Consider the following 20,064-nt stretch of genomic DNA (forward strand, 5'->3'; position numbering starts at 1 on the left):
TTGTCCATATTCTCACGAACTATCCATCCGCTGAGATCGCCTCGAAGGACTTGGTGGCGGCGGCTTCGGGGGCCGAGGAGAGGGGGGTCGATCTCGGGACTGGCACACAACAGAGCCTCGCGGCGGAGTAGACGATGCCATAATGGTGAGGCTGCGAAAGGGATGTACGCTGTGGTCTGGACTGAAGCGGTGTTACACCAAGTAGAAGCCAGCTCTTCGTCTAAAACGTTATTACAGACGTCGCCCTTGTAGAAATGGGAGCAAGTAGGACCAGGCTCGTTCGTCACAGGGAAGGACGGCAAAGCAAGCTATAAGAGCTCCAGGGTCCCAGATGCAAACCACAAACAAGCTACACAGCTCAAACCAACCGAGCAGCAAACCTATATGTCATCAGCCCACCCTCTTCCCCTGCCGACCGAGAGAACACCCGTCCTCCACCCAGCGTGCCCAAGGCTCCCCTGCACGGGTAAGAGCTCGACAGGCTCGAGGATCCGGCTGGAGTCCCGACGGGAAGGGGAAGGGATGACAGTGGTTGCAGGGAAGGGAAAAAAAACCATCTGGGCGCGCATTACGCAGTAAGAGCAAAGACAGACTGCAGCATGTGGCGCCATAAGGGTGCCCCTTCCGTGCGCGAATGGGTGGTAGATTCCGAGACATGTGAAGACTCACAAGGGGGGGGGGGGGTGGGAGGACGCGAGCGAGTGGGAAAAAAGGGTCCCTCTTCTCCCACCAGCAAAGCAACCCACCCGCCCGATCGATGACAGGGCTTGGCTCGAGGACGGCCGTCGTTGCGGTGAGAAAAGAGCGAAGCGGAATTGCATGCCATGCAGGCGCTGCTGCGGGCCCCAACCTTGTGAGGCTCAAGAAGCTGCGTGGCATGCATGGCTCTCTCTCTCCCACTGTTACTTTTTTTGGTCTCTCCCTGTCTGCTTGCTCGCCTTGCATGCTGTGCATGCTGCTGGTCGCCCATCTGGGAATGTCTGCCGAAAGTTGGCACGTTGGGGTTCCAGGCCTAGTCCGAGAAGCTTAAGGGTCCCGCCTGGCCATGTACATCTAAGTGGCCCTTGGTTACTCGCTGAAACCGTGGTCCCAGAGCTTTTTACCTGGACCGGGTTATAAGTGCCCATGCTCCCATACCCCCCAATCGGGAGCGGCCCAGCAGCCCGGGTTCGACGAACCAAACTGTGCGGTCGAGTTCCTCGCCGTGATCCCGCACAAAGTCAACCGAAAAGAGAGAATAAAAAAAAGGAAACACGGGAGAAGGTTAAGCCAAGAGGATTCTTACCAGAAAGTCAATACATGGGGTTCTTCAGGGAAATTGGAACAGAGGGGAAACGCAAGTACCGACGTGGTGACACGACTAAAGCAAGCTGCATCTTGTATGCATTTTCTAGCTTCACTGACCTCGCATATTCGCCGAGGCCGGCCGGCCTATCAACAGGTCAAAGACCGGTCGGAGCATGGTAGATAGCAGTCAGCCCATTCAGACGTCCTCATTGCACGAGCTTCGACTCGCTTCGCTTCACCTCTCTTTACATGAGAAAGAGGGGGAAGGGGGAAGAAGTAGAAGAAGAATGGTTGTGCACCTGTATTGTCTCGTCCCAGTCAACTCGCACGTAATGGTATCGAAAGGAGGCCCGGACAGAACAAGACAAAAAAGAAATTAAATACATTCTCCAGACGGTTCATTGCACTCCTTCCTTCTCCGCGCAGTGGCACACTGGCACTTCTCTTTCTGAGGTGCTGCTGCAAGGGTAGACAGAAAGGAAGAGAGAGAAAGGGGAGTAAAAAGGGCAGTCAGTCTATCTACATACAACAACACTGTACAATCTGCTCGAGATGCCAAAGTCAAGACAACACTCTCTCTCCTTTCGAAAACTTCTTCTGCCTCTCTGTTTGTTTGTCCATCTGTTTCCTAACGGGTCGCCCGCTCGGTTGTATTGATCGTTTCGCTTCGTTTCTTCTCTTCTTCTCCTCGCGCGCGTCTATTAAATGTGCACACACAACGAAGCAAACACGGGCCCCGATTTGGGTCTCCATCTTTCTTCAACTACAGCGCCACACACACACACACACACACACACACCCACACACCATGAGCCCGTCCATCATAACCGGGTAAAGGGCAACCCCATATCATGCATGCATTCAGTCGTCGACGCATTCCCCGTGAAGAGCACCCAGACTTCAAACCATCTCAAGACGGAGGAAAAGAAAAAAGCAAGCTCGGGCCCAATCTGCGAATCCGTGGAGGAAGAGAGAAACAACCGCCACTACGCCGTGCAAGGTCTCTTCTTTTTGTGTCCGATGATCATCCAAACCGGGTTCCCGTAAGATATAGCAACCACTCCCTTCCCCCACAAAGGCTTCGAAGAAAAGGCAGCCGGCCAGCAAACGCCCCAAGTCCTCCTGAAAGCCTTCCCCCAATAGTCTCCTTGTCTGTCTACTGCACTTGACTGACGATCTCGCTGGCGCGCGCCAGCGACTCCACCATCTGCTGGCACTCCTTCCGCCGCCGGACCGTGTAGTCGCTCTCCTTGAGCAGGTCGTCCAGCTCCGTCGCCCGGTACATGTTCTCGAGGAGCTCACGCTGCATCTCGTCCTTGGTGAATCTGTGCATCGTGAGTGTTAGTCAGCTTTCCCCCCCAAGTGCCGTATCGTGCGAAGAGGGTGGGGTTATACATACGCTACTAGGTTGAGCATGATAGCCTTGGGGACCATGTCGATCATGGTCCTCTTGACAATGTTATAATACGACGAGATGAGCAATTTTATGACCTCGACCTCGATGTTCTCCCGCTCGCTCAGCGTACCCGACGCCTTCAGGGTCGGCGGTGGGGCCTCCATGGCCGCTGCCTTCTTCTTATTCTTGGCCGCGAAGAAGCTGCCGAAGAAGCCGCTGTTCGCGTCGCCGCCGAGGTTGGACTCGGCCAGGGTTGGGCTCGCGGCCCGTACCGGGGTGCCCGCGATCGGCTTTCCAGACTTGGGATCCACCTGCACGGGCTTGGGGTTGTGGCGCTCGTTCACGATGGCCATGGCACGGTGGCCGTTGAGGAAATCAGGGTGCCCAGTGTTGACGTAGATAGACTCCATGGCCACGAGGTCCTTGACCAGCTTGTTCGTTGGCTCCATGGCTTTCTTGAAGAACCCAATTACGACGTTGTGCATCTTTTCCTTTAGCCCTGGGTATCGGCGGAAGAGCGCCTTACCGAGCAGTTGTGTGAGGATGCGCACCAGCTCATCGTAAACCAGTGACACACATTTCAAGCTGGGCTCTTCCAAACGCTTGATCTGCTGCTTCACAATCAACTCGAAGGCGGTGGTGCCGACGAACAGGGCAGGAGAGGAGCCGGAAGAGTTGTACAGAATTGTCCGGATGTCCACGTCCTTGACCATGTCAAAGGGGTCTACCGCCTTGACACCGTTCGAGTATAGCTCGTGGAAGACGAAGCTGATTCTTGCACCACCGGACAACTCCGTGCTCGAGAGCTCGGTATTGTTTCCGTCCAGCACAGTCCGCCACTCGTTTGTAAACTCAGTAATAATGTTCAGCACAATGTTGGCGCTGTTGCCCAGCATCGAGGGTCCGAGGCTTTCCAGCTCCGTCGTGTACTTCTGCAGAGAGCTTGAGATTCTGGCCTTGATGTCTGGCAGTGTCTGCTTGATGTGCATCATCAAGATAAGGTTCAGCTTGCGCGCCAAGTATGGTGTACCGCAGTAAGAGCTCTTGTTACGATAAGCCTTGTGGTTTTCAAAAAATGCCCGCTCAGCCTCGAGCGCGGCCTGGATAGGCTTCTTGTTGTCGATATCCCTCTGACCACGGTTCACGACTGGTACATATCCCATGCGTAGAGGAATGATGCGGCCTGCCAAAATGTCGACCACGTCGGTACCCTCGTCCATCAAGTCGACCTTGGTCAGCACACCAATTGTCCTCTGACCCTCGGGGTCGACCTCTCGTGCCAGTTTCAAGCCATCCGAGTTTGCCAGATCGATGTTTGCTGCCGTCACGGCCAGAATGATAGCGTTCGACTTGGCAATGTACTTGACAATCATGTCGCGGATTTGTCTCTCGATGTCGCGTGGTTGGTCACCGACGGGCACTCGAGTGAGACCGGGCAGATCGACGAGGGTCAGGGTCAGAACGTTGGGGGAGTAGATGCGCAGGTTGATAGGAGCAGGCGAGATGCCGGCGTTGCGGCCGACCTTGGCCTCGGTCTCCTTGCTGATCTCATCTCGTATCTTGTTGAAGTCGTAGAACTTCTGGCCGGGTATGTGAAGGAACTCGCCCCATTCGTCAACATTCGCAGCCTTATCGGTGGTTCCCTCAACGCCTTCACTTTCGCCGTTAGTCTGGGCGGTGGCGGGGCGGTTGATGAGCTGCAGCACAAGCGGTCGACGTGTCACGATTCCTGAACCTCGAGGGAGACTGCGCAAGAATGTGTAAGTGGCTGTCTCTATGCATGACAGTTGTGCGCCCAAAGAAGTACACGGTAATGTATCGGCCTAACTTACAAGTCTCTACCCACGATGTTTTCCAGCACGGAACTCTTTCCGCTAGATTGACTGCCAACGACGACTATTTGAGGAAGGTCGATGGGGTTGTTGACACCGACGGTTGTGAAGACATCCTGGAGCTTGTTGACGAGTCTGAGGGCATTCGTTAGTATCTCTGTTCCTGTATCTGACTGAGCAGCATCTCCCTCATAGAGACCTGAAGTGGGGCCCTATAAAAAGGAGGCGCGCAGATGGTGACGATGGTGGGGGATGTGGTGGTTGTGCTGGGACGTACGTGATAAGCGCAGGGTCGGAGATACCGCCCGGCTGGGAGAAGTTGCCAGACATATTGGGTGGTGTGTGTAGTCGCGATGTAGTCGAGGCAGTGGTGGTGGGATGTCAGAGTTGAACAGGCTGTGATGATTGTTGGGTTTTGGGCTTCGCAGGTTGGGTATCGTCAAAGGGGCGGTGGGAGTCGCAAGGGAGGAGGGGCCCTATGCTTTCCAGGTCTCCCAGTCTACTATCGAGAGCTATTTGGCTGTCTTTTCAAAGAGGTATGAGTCGACAATAGAGCAATAGAGAGGCCCGTCGCAGAGGGTATTGCATCAAAGAGGGTTCTGGTTGAATGGAGAAGCTGGTCTTGTTTTGCAGGGTGCAGCAGCACAAGCAGCCGGCAGTCAGTCACAAGGCGATCTAGGTGTGTTGACGTACTAGGGTGCTCTGTACGTACGTACGTATACGTATCGGGCCTGCCCAGGTGCTTTGCTGGCTTTCCGAGCCCACCTTGCAGGGTTAGCGTGGGTTGCGAAGAAGAGACAAGCCACACTGCGGGCCCAAAGGGCCCAGGACCCAATCCCCAGTGGGGGCGGGCTGGCGGGCAGGTGGGCAGCAGACGACAGGCACACTGTGGCTGGAGCCATCGAGGCCGCCCTCCAAGGGTCATAGGCCAGCAACAAGCACATGCTCCCGTCGTTTGTCAGGGGTAAGACGGCCAAGGCCAAGGCCGTCTCGGGTCAGATGGATGAATATTCCGTCCCCAGTTCATCTCAAGTACGTGTTAGTGACACCCTCTTCCCTGACAGACAGGTGCCTGGAATATGATATGAGACTCTCATTTATTCTCGCCGGGTGTTGGAGCACATATTCACAAGTATTGCCTTGTTTTAATGTAGAATGGATGACTCTATGGATTGGGGATTTGCTGGTGATAGCGTTGGCAACGGCGCGATATCTCTATACTTCAACTTCGCCGGCACCATCGTCGCCCTCCCCGAGCCTACAGACATCGGGGCAATACGCCCCAAGGGGTATTTAAGAACCTCCTCCTGCCAACCCCGGCTTCATCCGTCCTTATTCTCAACGAGAACTCGAGCTGCCACGCGCAGCCTCACCCTTCATATTAACCCTGTTGTCTGCCTAAGTACCCTGCCAGCTCTACTCCACCTTCGCCAATGTCTTCCCCCAGACGAGGCAACAGCTTTCCGCCTGGCGTAAAGAAGACGCCGATGATGATTGTCCAAGGAGATGGGGGGTTCTTCCCCCTCGCGTCTCAGATTCCTGGGTGATCCTGTTTCCCACCCACGCCCCTTTCCTACCATTCCCTCCCAAACGCCGCGGCCAGAAAGGAATTCTCGATAAATCTGAACTCCTCAAGTAACATGATTAGACACTTGTATGTACAAGGCCAATGTGCGGTGTAATCAGGGGCTGTCCTGGCCCGCAGAATCCGGGCGTTGGTAAGCTTCTTGCCATAGGTACCGAGAAAAGATGTCTCGACGGAGTTTAGCCCACGAGTCATCAGTCCATATCGAGCGGAACCATTCGTCAACCAAGTAGACGCCTCGGGTTCCGAAATTCGGGCTGAAGTAGACAGGACAGCTGGAACTCCATTTCTGGGTGTAAGTTCCTCTTGCATTACCCATGCGCTCTCGCTAAGAGTGGATTTCGGTTTGTTGGTGTAGTCGTGCTTTGTTTGACCATCTGGAGGGGGTTGTTAGGCACTGTCCCTGCGCATCGAAAACATATCCTCGACTTACATTTTGACTAAGCCATCATCACCACAGGATGCCAGCAGACATGGGTCAGTAGGACTCCAGGCCACTGCGTTGCACCGCGGCCGGTGGGCCTCTAGCTTCGCGACCGAATGTCCACTGTTCTTGTGCCAGATGAACACGGATCCATCTGTTCATACCCCTGTCAGCCGAAAAAGTCACTCAGTGTAGAGTCAAGTGCACCTTACCTTCAGAACCACTGATGACAAAATTCTCGTTGGCGCCACCGAAATCGCTTCTAATGAGAAATTCGCCACCGCTATGGCCTTTGTATTTCTGCACGAATGTTCTGCTGGCGATGTCGAATACCCTTGCCTCACCATCCTGTTTGTTGACCAGAAGATACTTGGAGTCCTTGGTGATGCTCACGGACGTGGGTCTACTAGGCAGCTCCATGTCGTATTTCAGGCTCCTCGTGACAAAGTCGTAGACATGTACGTGGTCCTCGTCATCCATGGCCACCAGCCAGCGGCCGTCAGGCGAGAGGGCCAGGTCCTCTGTGCGGTTCTTTTTGCTCCAGGTATGAAGCTTCTCGCCTTTTATATTCCACGTGCATAATGAGCGCTCTCTGTCAAACGCACCCAAAACAAAAGAGCGGCCATCAAGAGCCCACACGCAGCTGCTGATCGGCTCTGAGAAATGTTCGAGGTGTCGTATCTCCTTCCCAGTCTGCACGGGTATGTCAGCGACGAGGAAGTTGTCGAAGGGCTTATCTGGCACAACTTACGTTCATGTCCCATATCCGAGCATAGCCATCCCGTCCGCAGGTCACAAGCATCGTATCATCCGGACTCCACGCGAGGTTACCGACGCCGCCCTTGAGATCAGTTAAGGTGAGTGCTAGGCTAAGGTTATCCATATCCCAGATAAAAACCTTATCACCTGAGCCGCAGCCTGCCAAGTATTTCCCATTGTGAGAAAAGCGTACTTGCCAGACCTCTCCGTCCGCTTCCATACTCGGTTCTCGGAACTCGGTGATGGCTTCCGTGGGGAAGCGGCTACGATCACAGGTGTGATCCGAGTATAAAGATGGCGAGGATGAGCTTGTGTGCCATATGCAGCTCTCGGCTTGCTGGTCTTTGAACTGCTGCAAGAGAACTGCTAAACGGTGTTCAGGTAACATGACGGATGGCGATATGCATCCTATAAAAAGTGTTAGTTAGTCGTTCTGTAGTGAATAGTTAAGCAGGTTACAAGATTGAAGCGTACTGGAGAGTTGGGATAGCAAGGTATGCCTGGATTCACCCTGGGCACCATCCCATGCCGCCTTCGCCTTGACGTCGTCTGGTGTCCGACACATAATCAAGGGGGAAAGAGATTCGGCACCGTTGCGATTCAGAGGTGTCAATTCGTTTCGGAGTACGGTGAGAGCCGGCCTGTAGTCCCCTTGCTCAAGTAGCTCCAGGAACTTTTGTTGCCGTATGCGGAACCTCATATCGTCGCGGTCGACTCCCTCTGCCAGGACAAGGCCGTTCCCAGCCCGGCTTGCGCCATCACCAGCAGTAGCAGCTCCGAACAGCAGCTGCTCCGCCTCGGTCCACTTCCCGTTCAATACTGCCGACCTGAAGGCCGCTACCGTAGGGCTCTCCAGCTCATACCCGCTCTCCCTGCTTAGATTCTCGGCGGCCGACTGATAACCCATCTCGGAGAGGGCCTGGATCATGAGGCGCGTCACCTCCTCCCTGTCATGGCCTATATAGTCAAGAGGAGGGCCCCGTGCCGCGGCCTTCCCATTCTGCACCGAGGAGCCATTCACCGACGAACTAGCAGCCTTGTGTGTTCCATTAGTCGACGGCGCAGCGAAGGATCGTTGTGGTGCCCGAGGTTCGGTGGTAACCGCCCTGGTTGTCCCGTTTGAACTTGCCTCTCCATCGCCGTCAGCTGACATGCTGCCTGTGCGCGTACGTTTGGATGCTCGCGAGTCGGTCGGATGGTGCGTGGCAGGGGAGCTCGAGGCTCCTTCAGGGAGCTGGGCGGAGCCGTCGTCGGCGTCGACCCGTCGTCTCCGGCCAAGCACCTGGCGGGTGCCGGAGTCGGTCGTCGAGGCACGAGCTCCGTGTCTCGGGGCGTCTGAGCTGGGGCGTGGCACGGTTGGGTCGGCGCTGTGGTGCTGGGAGGCCGCAGCTCCGGTCGAGGATGGTGCAGAGATGTCAGTGCTGGAAGGAGGTCGAGGGTGTGGCGTGCTGGATGGGTAGTCGGCGCTGGATGGGGTTGTTATGGGGGCGGGTGAACGAGGGCTTCGTTCCGCCACGGCGTCTTCTGCAGGAGTCTCTATCTCCCGCTGCGTATGTCCGCTGACGGGGCGGAATCTGGGGGATAAGATGATGATATCGTGTCTGGTACAGATCGGAGAAGCTCAGGTGAGGGTTGATTGCCTGCTGGAGAGTGTGTCTGGAGCGTGTTCCTGTCTGTCTTGGGGCGAGTCGTCCCGGAATGTATGGACGATGTATGTGGAGTCTACAGGAAGGGTCAGGAGGGCCTGGATGACGGCATCCGCAGGGTTTGGGTCATCTGGACAATGCAGCAGGCTGCTGGCAGAGGCTGCTTATCGTGCTGCTGCTTGTGTAGCTGCTTGCCTTGCTCGCCCTTGTTCGCAGTGTAAGTAAAAGCAAAGAGATGCTGGGGATGGTGTGCTGTGTGCTGATCAGGCTTGGGGTGATGTCCAGCCACAGGAACATTGCCAGCTTGCAACGGAGGTGATCTGGTTGATGGAATCGACACATGTAGCCAAAGAAGCAACCTTGAAAGGGTGGGATACACCACCCACCGGCAGCACCTCTGGACAGGGATATGTTGGGCTTGGGGAACCTTGGGGTGGCGCTGGTTCGCTGGGAGGGGTGGTGGGGAAAGGGAAAGCCACCTAACAAGCCCAACCTAACAACAGCCCCAGGTCATGATAGGACCAGTTCATTCACTAACAGTGCTGGCTACGGAAGGTTGTTTCTGCCCCTCCAGAAGATCCCAAGCACCTTCCCAGGATGGGGCTGCGAGTGTGACGGCGGAGGGGACTTACCTATCTCAAAACCCTCCCTTTCCTTTCTGCCTGTTCTAATCTTTGCTACCTTGAGTATCTATCAGTACCATATGAGCAGCACCCAAGAAGTGAGCTAGCTGATCCTTTTAGACGATGACCACATCTTGCTCCAGTAGGCCGCGAAGATAATGCGCTGTGTTGCGGCAACAGCGGCTCAGGGGAAACATGTGGCTGATCAAGTGCTCCTTTACTGTTGAGGGCGAGCAGCCTCTTTTCCAACTCCCAATTCCGGGAGCTAACTTGGGCAGCTGATGACACCCTTTGGGTCAGGTGAGATAACCGAGTTCCAGATCCGAGAGCGTCTTTTGGCCTCTGCTCTTGGCCGGGTATACAAGGTCAGGGCGGTTGTTTTCAATTGCCATCTGGTACGGCACGGCAGAGCAGAGTACGCAGTGATACAGATTACCATGTGATGGCCATCTACAGATCTAGCTCACCATCCAGGCTACTACTACTGCTGGTCCTGCTGGTCCTGCTGCTCATGCTGGTGGTGGCCTCCGATGCCCATTCAACTGCGTCCTCTTACACACACACACACCTGTACGGTACTGTCCGTGTCTCCAAATGTTTCAACTCCTCAACCCAGACGCTGGCGATGGACCCGGGCACGCTAGAGTTACAGCCAACCGGCGCCCCAGGCGATTGGATCGTCCTCAGCTGGGCAGCATGAAAGCCTGCCTGCGCCTGTCTCATCCATCTGTGGCGCACACGCGATGCTGGACGCATGATTCGCCTCCTCGGCTGTCGCGTAGCACCCGTAAGGTTGGCTGCGAAAAAGGTTGGGAAACCCCTCTCTTACTTGTCCTCACCCTCGGACTTGAGGCTTAGAAACCCGATAATAGGGGGCAACGCACCTGAGACATCAACAACAACAACTGGATATGCATTGAATCCAGTTGTCCGCTTCTCTTTTTCCGATCTTCCCGGCAAGAATATATTGAGAATCTGACTTTTTATTGTTTTCTCTTCACTGTGGTCGCTATTAATTGATGAAGTGTCTCCACGTCTCTTACTCTTATATCCCTCCACCCTAGGCTTTACACACAGGACCAGCGGGGAGAGGAATCCATGTTATCCGAGGGTTTTGCCCCGGCGCCTGAGCGCAACCCTCACCTTTACGGGCCAAGGGCAAGGCAGAACAGGGCAAAATGCTCACAGCTGGCCGCGGATTTCTTCAAGGACAGCGTCAAGCGAGCTCGTGAGCGGAACCTACGGTTAGTGCCGATGACTCCCAGTGGTCTTGGTAGGCTGAGACGCTGAGGCCCATGTAGCCAGAATGAGTTGGAGCAACGTTTGAGGGACCCAAGGTGCAGCCAGGAGACATCTTGGACCAACGCAGGAAGGCAAGAAGCCAGGTATTTGCGGTTTCTCAGGACCCGCAACAAGGCCGACGACTATGAAACCATCAAGCTCATTGGCAAGGGCGCGTTCGGCGAGGTCAAGCTGGTGCGCAAGAAGACTGACGCCAAGATCTACGCTCTGAAGTCTTTGGTGAAGACGGAAATGGTCGCTGGGGACCAAGTGGCCCGGGTGCGAGCGGAAAGAGACATACTCGCAGAATCTGACAGCCCATGGGTCGTCAAGCTCTTTACGACATTTCAGGACACCAAGTTTCTGTACATGTTAATGGAGTTTCTGCCAGGGGGAGACCTGATGACGATGTTGATTAAATACGATATATTCAGCGAGGACATAACGAGGTTCTATATCGCTGAGATCATCATGGCTATCGAGGCCGTTCACAAACTGGAGTTCATACACAGGTGCGTACTACCACCAGCTGCCACAGATATGAGCAGAAGTCAATTAACGCTGAGATACAGAGATATCAAGCCAGATAACATCCTGTTGGATCGAGGTGGCCATGTCAAGCTCACAGATTTCGGTCTTTCAACCGGCTTCCGGAAGTTACATGATAATAACTATTATCACCAACTCTTGAATGGCGGCGCGGACGGACCCTCTCGCAATTCACAGAATTTCAATCGATACTCTGTTAATATCGACCAGATCAGCCTCACTGTCAGTAACCGCGCACAAATCAACGAGTGGAGAAAGTCGCGTCGATTAATGGCGTACTCTGCTGTTGGCACACCGGATTGTGAGAATCTTACAAGAATAATCATTCTAGCCCTTGTGACTGATCACTGACTATATTGTAGACATAGCGCCTGAGATCCTGACGGGTAACGGGTACTCTTTTGACTGCGACTGGGTACGCGAACATCTTCCCCTTTCTCTTCACCACTACTGCTGACTGGCCAAATTACAGTGGTCACTGGGGACAATCATGTTCGAGTGTCTGGTCGGCTGGCCCCCTTTTTGCGCAGAAGACCGGCGAGACGTCTACCGGAAGATAGTCAACTGGCAGCACTGCCTCTACTTCCCAGACGACGTCCGAGTAGGCCACTATGCCCAGCACCTCATTCGAAGGTACGCGTGCCCCAAAAACACACACACTACCAGAGTCCTTGACAGCAGTCAACCCCGTGCCTCCCCTCACAACCTATCGTACCTCCATCACTCCCCAGCTAACCCAACCCCGTAGCCTCGTCTGCAACAGCGAGAACCGCCTCGGCCGCAGCGGGGCCCACGAGCTGAAGAGCCACCCCTTCTTCGCGGGCGTCGACTTCGACAACCTGCGCCGCTTCCGCGCGCCCTTCGAGCCGCGCCTCACGTCCGACATCGACACCGCCTACTTCCCCACCGAGGATCTGGAGCAGCAGGCGGCTGCAGCCATGGAGATCGACGGCGGGCTCGAGGCCGCCGCCGCGCCCGAGCCGCAGGAGACACCCGAGATGACCCTTCCCTTCATCGGGTACACCTTCAAGCGATTCGAGAATAACTTCCGCTGAGGTGCTCCAGGGCGACCGTGTGGGCTTGGACTTGTGCGTGTGGCCTGTGGGAGAGACGAGCAGCTGGTATACTGGCTGGCTGGCTGGCTGGCTGACTTTCTTGCTCTTTTTGGGATGGCGGTCTTTGGGTTTGGGCACTCGGAACGGTCCTTACTGTACTTGATGCTTCTTGTACATTCTGGCCTGTTAGATTTCGCTGTCTCGCCAGGGTTTTGGGTACAATGAAACTCACACATTCCAGGACAGCGCCTACAAGACTAATGAGGATATCATGATTTACATGCTGGCCTCATGAATCCATACCATACTTCCCCGAGCTGCGCCTCACTCTGGCTGAATCTGACCTCCATCGAAATGTTAGCCCCTATATCTGTACTTTGGTCAATAAACACCTAAATGAGCTTGGATACCAGCGATGGACTGCCATCCTTCACATACCGAATCGCATTGGATAAACTCGGTCACTTCGGCGTGGGCATTCGACATGAGATTGAACACCGCCGGTACCGAATATTGACCCGTGGAACCACCTAGAGAAAGACAAGCTTACACGACGGGTGGGACATATGTTGTCTGTGTGCCATATCGTCTTGGGAAACTTCCGACATAGCGATCAGATCAGACAGCCACCTTCCGACCGCTCTTACGATCGTTGCCACATCTGAAGCAGAACACTCCTCAGCAAGGAGTCCAAGCTATTCAAATGCGGCCTCAACGAGTGTCCCGAGCCATTCACATTCACTCAAAACGCGCCTCTTGTTTGACAGCAGGCTCGGCCCCGACCTCAAGAGCCGCGCAAAGCTGCCCCATTGTTACAAGTCCTCCAGCCTCGGCAGCACCATCGCGATAAGGGACGCCGCACCCAGAGGCCCGCGCCGTAATGCAAGCACACAACAGTCAAAGAGAGCAAGAACAGCCTCCCAAAACATGGGCCCCTCGCCAGACTGGCCCCCTGTTCCAGCAGGAGGCCGTAAGGGGAGGGCGTACGTAAGTGCCTTCCGTCATCAGTCACTTCTCAACTTTGCTATGGCCACCAAGGCTTTTTTTCCCCGCGTGGGATTTTATGTATACATGTGGACGGTCTAGGCGTGGTGGATGTTCTCGGCCGGGGGCCAATCGCGCGTTAAGCGTGGGTGCTCCGCGCAGGAGCCGCTTACGCGAGCCCGGCTGATGCAGTATGCAGGGCATAGGTTTCATGTATATGTGCTTTTAGTTGGAATCCCCATTTGTGAGGAGGTGTTACGGGCGGGACTTGAGACTGTGTGCCACGTGCTTACTATCACGACATCCTGAGATGTTTAGCCGTTGTTTTGCCGCCTTCTTCTTCCACGTCGATGCATTTTGATAGGGGGTTGTGACTGATCGTTGGACTCAGTAGAGTGGCGATGGCAAGTATTACCGAGCGACATGGTTGGACTCCTTGTTTGGAGGCGCGACAGCCCAGGTGCCTTAGTTCAAACCGACCATTCTTTCTTCGCAGCTGAAGATGTCTCCGGGTGGAAATAGTCTCTATTGGGACACGAGATCAGGTTGCCCCCGGCGGTGGATGATAAGCAGGCGTGGCGTTCTGATGCCTGTCGAACTGTCAGCCGCTATGACAAGTGATTGACCACCGAACAGGAAAGGAGATTGCCGGGGCACAACTCCTTGTTCTTGCGACAGCCTTTTTCCATCCTGCGCAGTACCTCTAGAAATATGCCGTGGACGCCATCTACCCATGATGGCCTCGCCGCTGTCACAGTTCCTGGTCTATCTGCAGGTGATATGTGACATTGGCGGGCTGAAATACCAACATTGATCGGCACAGGGGCGGTGAGGTTTCTGGCCAGAACTTTGTGCAAAGAAGCAGCATGCCAAAGTTAACATCCAACGCTGACAACCTGCCAACCCTAAAATTGCTAGTATTGTCGAGGCCATTTTCTCGCTTAATACCATCAGAACACATCAACACCCCATCCTGATGCATAGCCGAGACGGGTGGCCAGTGACCACCATGACATATCACTTATAACACCACTCTTATGACCCGTCAGACGACCAGGGGCCTGACAGTCGTTCAAGAATCAACAACCACATTCGGTTTTGCTGTGATCCTGGTATCAGAGCTGAGTAAGAATCTGGGGACAGGCCCCAGCAGCATCTTCTCGTCACTTGACTACCTCCCCTTGCTCAACGAATCTATTCCTGGCGATGTGCTGGTGCCTGATGGACTCCCTTGAACAATTTCGTGCTCCTTACCCATTAGCATTACTCGTGCCCGTCTGAGTAGAATGAGAAGTTGGCCAAGCGATGCTCGTCTAAACAGAGACTGACAGGTACAATAAAGTGCTGCCTGAGGCGCTGGGGGCTCGAGGGCGGGAGGGTCTCTCCAGGTGGGCCTGCGCTGAACTGTTCCCGACGTCGTAAAGATCGGGGCCCCGATCTGTGATGAAAGATGCGTCACTCGAACAGGGTGTCGGTGATCGCGTCTCAGCTGCGCGCAAGAAGGCAGGCCCGCGGTGGTGATCATCGCGGGCAGGTGGCATCAGACTGGCCAGGTTGGGGGAGACAGGGCACGGCAGGAGATGAGGGCACGGCCTGACGGAGCGATCAGCAAAAGCTTCAGACTCCAATATCGTGAGCATCCATCCTCAAACCCCTCGGATGCCACTGCTCCGATTGCAGCATGGTCATCATGGGACCCGTTGGGGTGGATCATGTCATTAAACATTACCGACGACCCGGATTGCCTCACCCTGTCGATCGGCGGTACTTTTGTAGCTTCCCATGCGCTCGGTTTTTTGCTTGCCGTGCGGTACCCAGACACTCGGTATCAAAGTTTCGACAAAGGTGCTGCGGCCGACCCTGGACGCTGGAGCCACCAGAAGGAATGGGGGTCTTCATGGAGATGAGAGGACAGTGCAAAGTGGGATGAAGGCATATGTTGGCAGCAGCGACGATCACGGAGAGTGAAGATGGGCCCTGAAAGGCAAGCGACATCGACATGATACGAGGTCTGCCTCATAATGGATCTCGCCATGACGTCCACCGCGTGAAAAGATAAGACTCTCGGTTGATGGCTCTCCGTGGTGTCGGAGCGTGCATGTGCTCGCTTCCAAAGAAAGCATGTCGTTGGTAGGCCTTCCGAATCTGGCCGTCTCACCTTTACGAGCCAACCCACCTGTTAAACCCAGATGGTTGGTACGATCCGGGGTAAGACACGACGACTTTGGGTTCACACACTGCTTGCGAGCAGGTTCCCCTTCAGACGAATCCACTTTGACTGCCCCATTCTGGCTGTGGACCGGCCCCTGCGCTATATGTGTGTGCAACATATCTGACGGGGTTTTGTTTCTGAACACCTCGGCAGTCTCCCAACGCTCTGGGAATATCGTCAAGGGTGCCGGTTGTGTTTGGAGCCCGATCATATTTTTCGTGTCATCCTAGATGCCTGGCTGGCGGAGCGGGACGGGCCTGGAAGACGTCGCGACCTTACCCGCAGTGACTTGCGGAACACGTCCACACAACAGAAGCCATCGCCTCGGCTTGATTCCGCATCGATAGAACAGTAGTGCGACCGCCGTGGTGCAGAAGACAAACAAGTACGAGACCTAGGCTCCCTAGCAAAATGTCCGAACGGGCCGAAGGGGGGAGGGCCTCGGTAGCACCGGGGCTCTGCCAGCACCTAGTGCAAGCTATCGATTCTTTCAGCCCCAGGGACCAAGGGGGAGATTTGCAGAAACAGCGTAGATCAGCTTGGTGGCGCCTCAACGGTTGTCAGCCACAGTTGGTCGTCGAGCAGGTGAAAGACACCACCAACCAGCAGGCAGAGCCACGAGGGCACCAACTACTACTGTACACACGTGCGAGGATGCTAGTGCATGCGGCTGGGACTGTGACAATTCGGCCGACGCTCTTGATCCTTCAGGACTCCAGGGCCCATTAATGGAGGCGAACTTAAGACGCGACATCGGCGAACAAGACGAGCTTGATACAAAGGCCGAGGTTGGTGACATTTTGGCGGGTAAACCACGTGGCGCGGTCAGCACCAACGCTCCAACGCTCGGAAGATGGGCGAGCAAGCACGACACGACAGGTGCCAGGTGCCAAGAGCCAAGCGGCTGAGTGAGCAAGTGGATGCAACTGTCCGTCGTGCAGTGGTGTGACCGAGTCAAGAAGCAGTCCTAATGCAGGGGCTGATGGATGGGAACAGACAGCTGCAAGGCTGCGAGATGGTCTGCCAGGCCTGGATGGCCGGACGGGATGATTGGCATCGGCGTTGGCATGTTGTGGCTGCCTGCAGCTGGAGAGAGGATCAATGCGGTTGGTCAGGCGAGACTCGAGCAAAGTTCTCTAGTTTCAACGAATTGAGGAAGACGCCGGGGTTGATGCCTCAAAATGGAATATGGTCTGCGCCTAATTTGAGCAGGAGGAGGCAGGTGCTGAGCAGAATCCAGCAGCTGTGCTTTGTCTGTTCGGGGTACGGAGCAATTCTTGGACCATAGAGTCGCAATCAATCCGCAGCCCTGGACAGCTAAGTGATTGAGTGACTGAGCGAGTGAGTGGCGCCGGTTAAGGAGGCAGCGTTGTAGGGGACCAGGTCTCGAATGGTCGGGCCGGTCTGCTTGAAGGCGGCCCAAATTGGAATATTGAGAGCTTACTGCAGCAAAAGCAAGTCTCGATGCGGGCAGATCCTGAAGGCGTCAAGTGCCGAGGAAAAGCAAAAAGGGAACAGGGGGTTTGACAGCAGAGGCCATCGATGAAGCCATCACGCCCAGAAGCCGAGCCCAGCCCAGCTCAGCCCAACCAACCAACCATCAACAACCTGCACTTCCATCTGCACCTGCACCTGCACCTGCACCTGCACGGGATTCGGAATACCGGCGGATAGAATGGAGATGATGCTCTCTACCCGAGATCCGCTGGGGTTAGGCTTGCGATGCTAAGATCGATCCCAGGTACCGTGCTGCCCACAGTAGAGAAGATTCTCCAGGCGTCTGATTCGGTTGTTTACGTGTACGCGGGTGCTGTGTATGTGTAATAAGATTGCAGTCAGGCGGTGAGGTCTCAAGGCTGGAGACTGTCAAGAGGAGGGCGGCTTCTCAGGGCTTCTGGGCTCATCTTGGACGGGACGGGGCCAGGCCGCTCCACTTGACGGCTTGACAGGTTGACGAATCGAAGACGTGCTCGTTTATTGAGGTTGGGATTGTGTTATTAGCCTGATTCGGGTAGACCCGTCGATGGGCTTTGCAGGGGCCCACACAGTGGCATCAGAAACATCAGACGAGAAAAGGGCACAAGGGGGTAAATGTCATGACGGGTTGGAAGGGCTGGACTGTATAGTCTAGCAAGTAGACTGCCAAGGTGAGCACTGAGTACATGCCATAATCTAGGCACCTAGGTAGACAGACTTGGAGGTGGAGGTGGAGGTGAAGGAAGGGAGCAAGCTGCAGTGGCAGGCAAGACTTCGCACACCAGACTGGCCCCTTCTACGTCTGTACCTTCACCACCCACCGCCACTGCTCCATTACCATGACACCGACACCACGACACAGTCAGTCTCAAATCTCCTCGATCATCTTCCGACACTGACGACGCCATGACTCTCTTCCGTCGGCAGTCCAGATCACTCGACTGTGGGCAGCGCACTGTATCGTGCTGCGACTGCAGCTGCATCTGCACCATGCACCTGCGTCTGCACCTGCGTCTGCACCTTTCCATGCCCGCTGCAGCTAGCTCAACGGGCGCGTGTCGCAGCAGATGCAATCGAGCTGCGAACTGCATGCGCAGCATCTCGGTTGTTTCATCAATCTACACAGCAGACTACTGTAATAAGATGACTCCTGTATACGAGCCGCTCTCACCACCTTCTTTCCAACAAGGTGACATGGCCTCGCAACCGTTGCAACTCAGACGACGTTCCGTGCCGCCCCCCCGCGCGCGCACTTTCTGCTTCGCTCTGCTTCGCACTAGAGCACAGTACAGCACCAAGACATGGAGAGAGAGTACTGGGCCATTCTGGAGCATCTGGTCCCTGAACCCACCCGTCGGGTCTCACGAGTGCACCAGCTAGGATTGGAGACCCCAGAGTCAAAGCGCAAAGTAAGCGACTTCGGGGTCGCGATCCAAAGGAAACAAGAAGAAGGAAAAGAAAACACCCAAAAAACACAGGCCCACAGCCCCTGTCGTGCCGTCTGCCCGGTTCAGTCCAGCCAGCAGCACTCGCTCAGTTCTAGACCAAGTCCCCCTGCCCTGCGTGATGATTCGTTGCCAGAGGCCGTGTCACTGTTGATGAGTGCAGCGCATCAGCAGCTTTGAGGGCAATGCGGAAGATTTTCAAAACTTCCCCGGCATAGATCTCTCGTCTCTCGCTCGCACCAGTCGAGCGAATCCAAGCTCTTGCGTCCTCTTGTTACACTGCAGCTTGCGAGCAGGGGATGATGTTGCATTCCCATCGTTGGGACCTTCAAGGCTTGAACGCAATCGCATTGCGGACAAATCTGACCAATCCTAGCCGCATGTAAAAGGGGGATCCATCTCGCAACTGGGAAGCCCGCCGGCTGGCACGGTCAGAACACTTCAAGCCACATGCACATGCGCGTCGCCGCTGGGGGGTGGTCACCTTGACCTTCACCTGACCTGAAGACTCCTGTTCTCGGACCATACTTTCTGCTCGCGCACACACACCCATTAACGCCAGCACCCGGAGGGGCGCAGGCCAACCCGTGTGCCGGTATCATCTCCGAGAGCCTTCCTCACTGGAATTCGCCGTTATTGCGACGACGTCTTTCCCGCATCTTGTTGAGGTTTTTTTTCCTTTCTTCACTTCCAACAAGCGGCGTCAGTCCGTGGTTGAGAGGTGCCCACACAGTCCAGGAGCAACGGGTTTCCTGCAAATGTACGTCCCTCACGGGTACGCACAGAGCTCGTCCTAGACCACCCGTCGTCAAAAGCCAAAATACATCTTTGATCGGCAATGGAAGCTGTGGAGTGTTTCTCCCGCCGGTGGGAAACTGGAAATTGGCAGGCCCTGCATCCCATGGTTCATGGATGGCGACTTCTCCCTGCCGGCTGCAGAAATTCAATTCGCTTGATCAACGAGATCCACCTGCATCTGAGGAGGGAGCTCGCTCCGGCCCTGCTCTGGGTTATTGGAATCGCCCCCAACCCAGAACAGGACCTGACCCATGTCCATGGATGTGCGTGTGCCTGAAGAGTAAACCGGCCACGCTTGCGACTACCACAACAGAGGTGTGCTAGGTGTGCGCTAGGAGGAATCTACCGCGCTGGTACACAGTACCCCTGGCCAGAGAGAGATTCGCCCTGGTCCGTTTCAGGCCTGTCAATATCCATCGCGTTTTATTACAACCCTCCCGGTCTCTTTTTTTTCCCTTCTTCGTTTAATCTGTATGGTACCCACATGCACGATCTGGTTGCAAGCCGCCCCTTTGATCAATGAACAGACGACATGCATGGAGGCCACCTTTTATGACCACATCGGCCAATTGTCTCGTCTAGATTGCGTCCCATGGGTTATTTCTTCTAGGCTTGTCCCTGTCCTTTCCCGCATCCAGATGAAGAAGACTGTGTCTCTTCTTCCCTGCTGCAGTGCTGGCAGGCAGTGACCCTTCACCTTCCCAAGAATCCA

At 55.2% G+C, this 20,064-nt stretch overlaps 3 protein-coding genes across 3 annotated transcripts; 1 reads left to right on the top strand and 2 right to left on the bottom strand.

Moving 5' to 3' along the window:
* Positions 1-2,443: 2,443 nt before the first annotated feature.
* On the bottom strand, positions 2,444-4,845 carry J7T55_004698 (vacuolar sorting protein 1; the record flags this gene model as incomplete). The annotated part of the gene is made up of 4 exons (XM_053130415.1): positions 2,444-2,612; positions 2,687-4,429; positions 4,516-4,650; positions 4,793-4,845. 4 exons carry the CDS (start codon positions 4,843-4,845, stop codon positions 2,444-2,446), a joined length of 2,100 nt encoding a protein of 699 aa, XP_052991625.1.
* Positions 4,846-6,197: 1,352 nt separating this feature from the next.
* On the bottom strand, positions 6,198-9,059 carry J7T55_004699 (WD domain-containing protein; the record flags this gene model as incomplete). Its single annotated transcript, XM_053130416.1, has 7 exons — positions 6,198-6,357; positions 6,534-6,678; positions 6,737-7,217; positions 7,276-7,365; positions 7,477-7,691; positions 7,758-8,857; positions 9,037-9,059. The coding sequence occupies 7 exons, from the start codon at positions 9,057-9,059 to the stop codon at positions 6,198-6,200; spliced, it is 2,214 nt and encodes a 737-aa protein (XP_052991626.1).
* A 1,591-nt stretch (positions 9,060-10,650) lies between these two features.
* J7T55_004700 (uncharacterized protein) lies at positions 10,651-12,437 on the top strand (the record flags this gene model as incomplete). The annotated part of the gene is made up of 6 exons (XM_053130417.1): positions 10,651-10,796; positions 10,854-11,345; positions 11,406-11,683; positions 11,745-11,797; positions 11,855-12,015; positions 12,131-12,437. 6 exons carry the CDS (start codon positions 10,651-10,653, stop codon positions 12,435-12,437), a joined length of 1,437 nt encoding a protein of 478 aa, XP_052991627.1.
* Between the last annotated feature and the right edge of the window lie 7,627 nt (positions 12,438-20,064).

Source organism: Diaporthe amygdali (genome assembly GCF_026229845.1).
Source record: "Diaporthe amygdali strain CAA958 chromosome Unknown NODE_22_length_803717_cov_65_427750, whole genome shotgun sequence".
In the NCBI taxonomy this organism is placed as follows: Eukaryota; Fungi; Ascomycota; class Sordariomycetes; order Diaporthales; family Diaporthaceae; genus Diaporthe; species Diaporthe amygdali.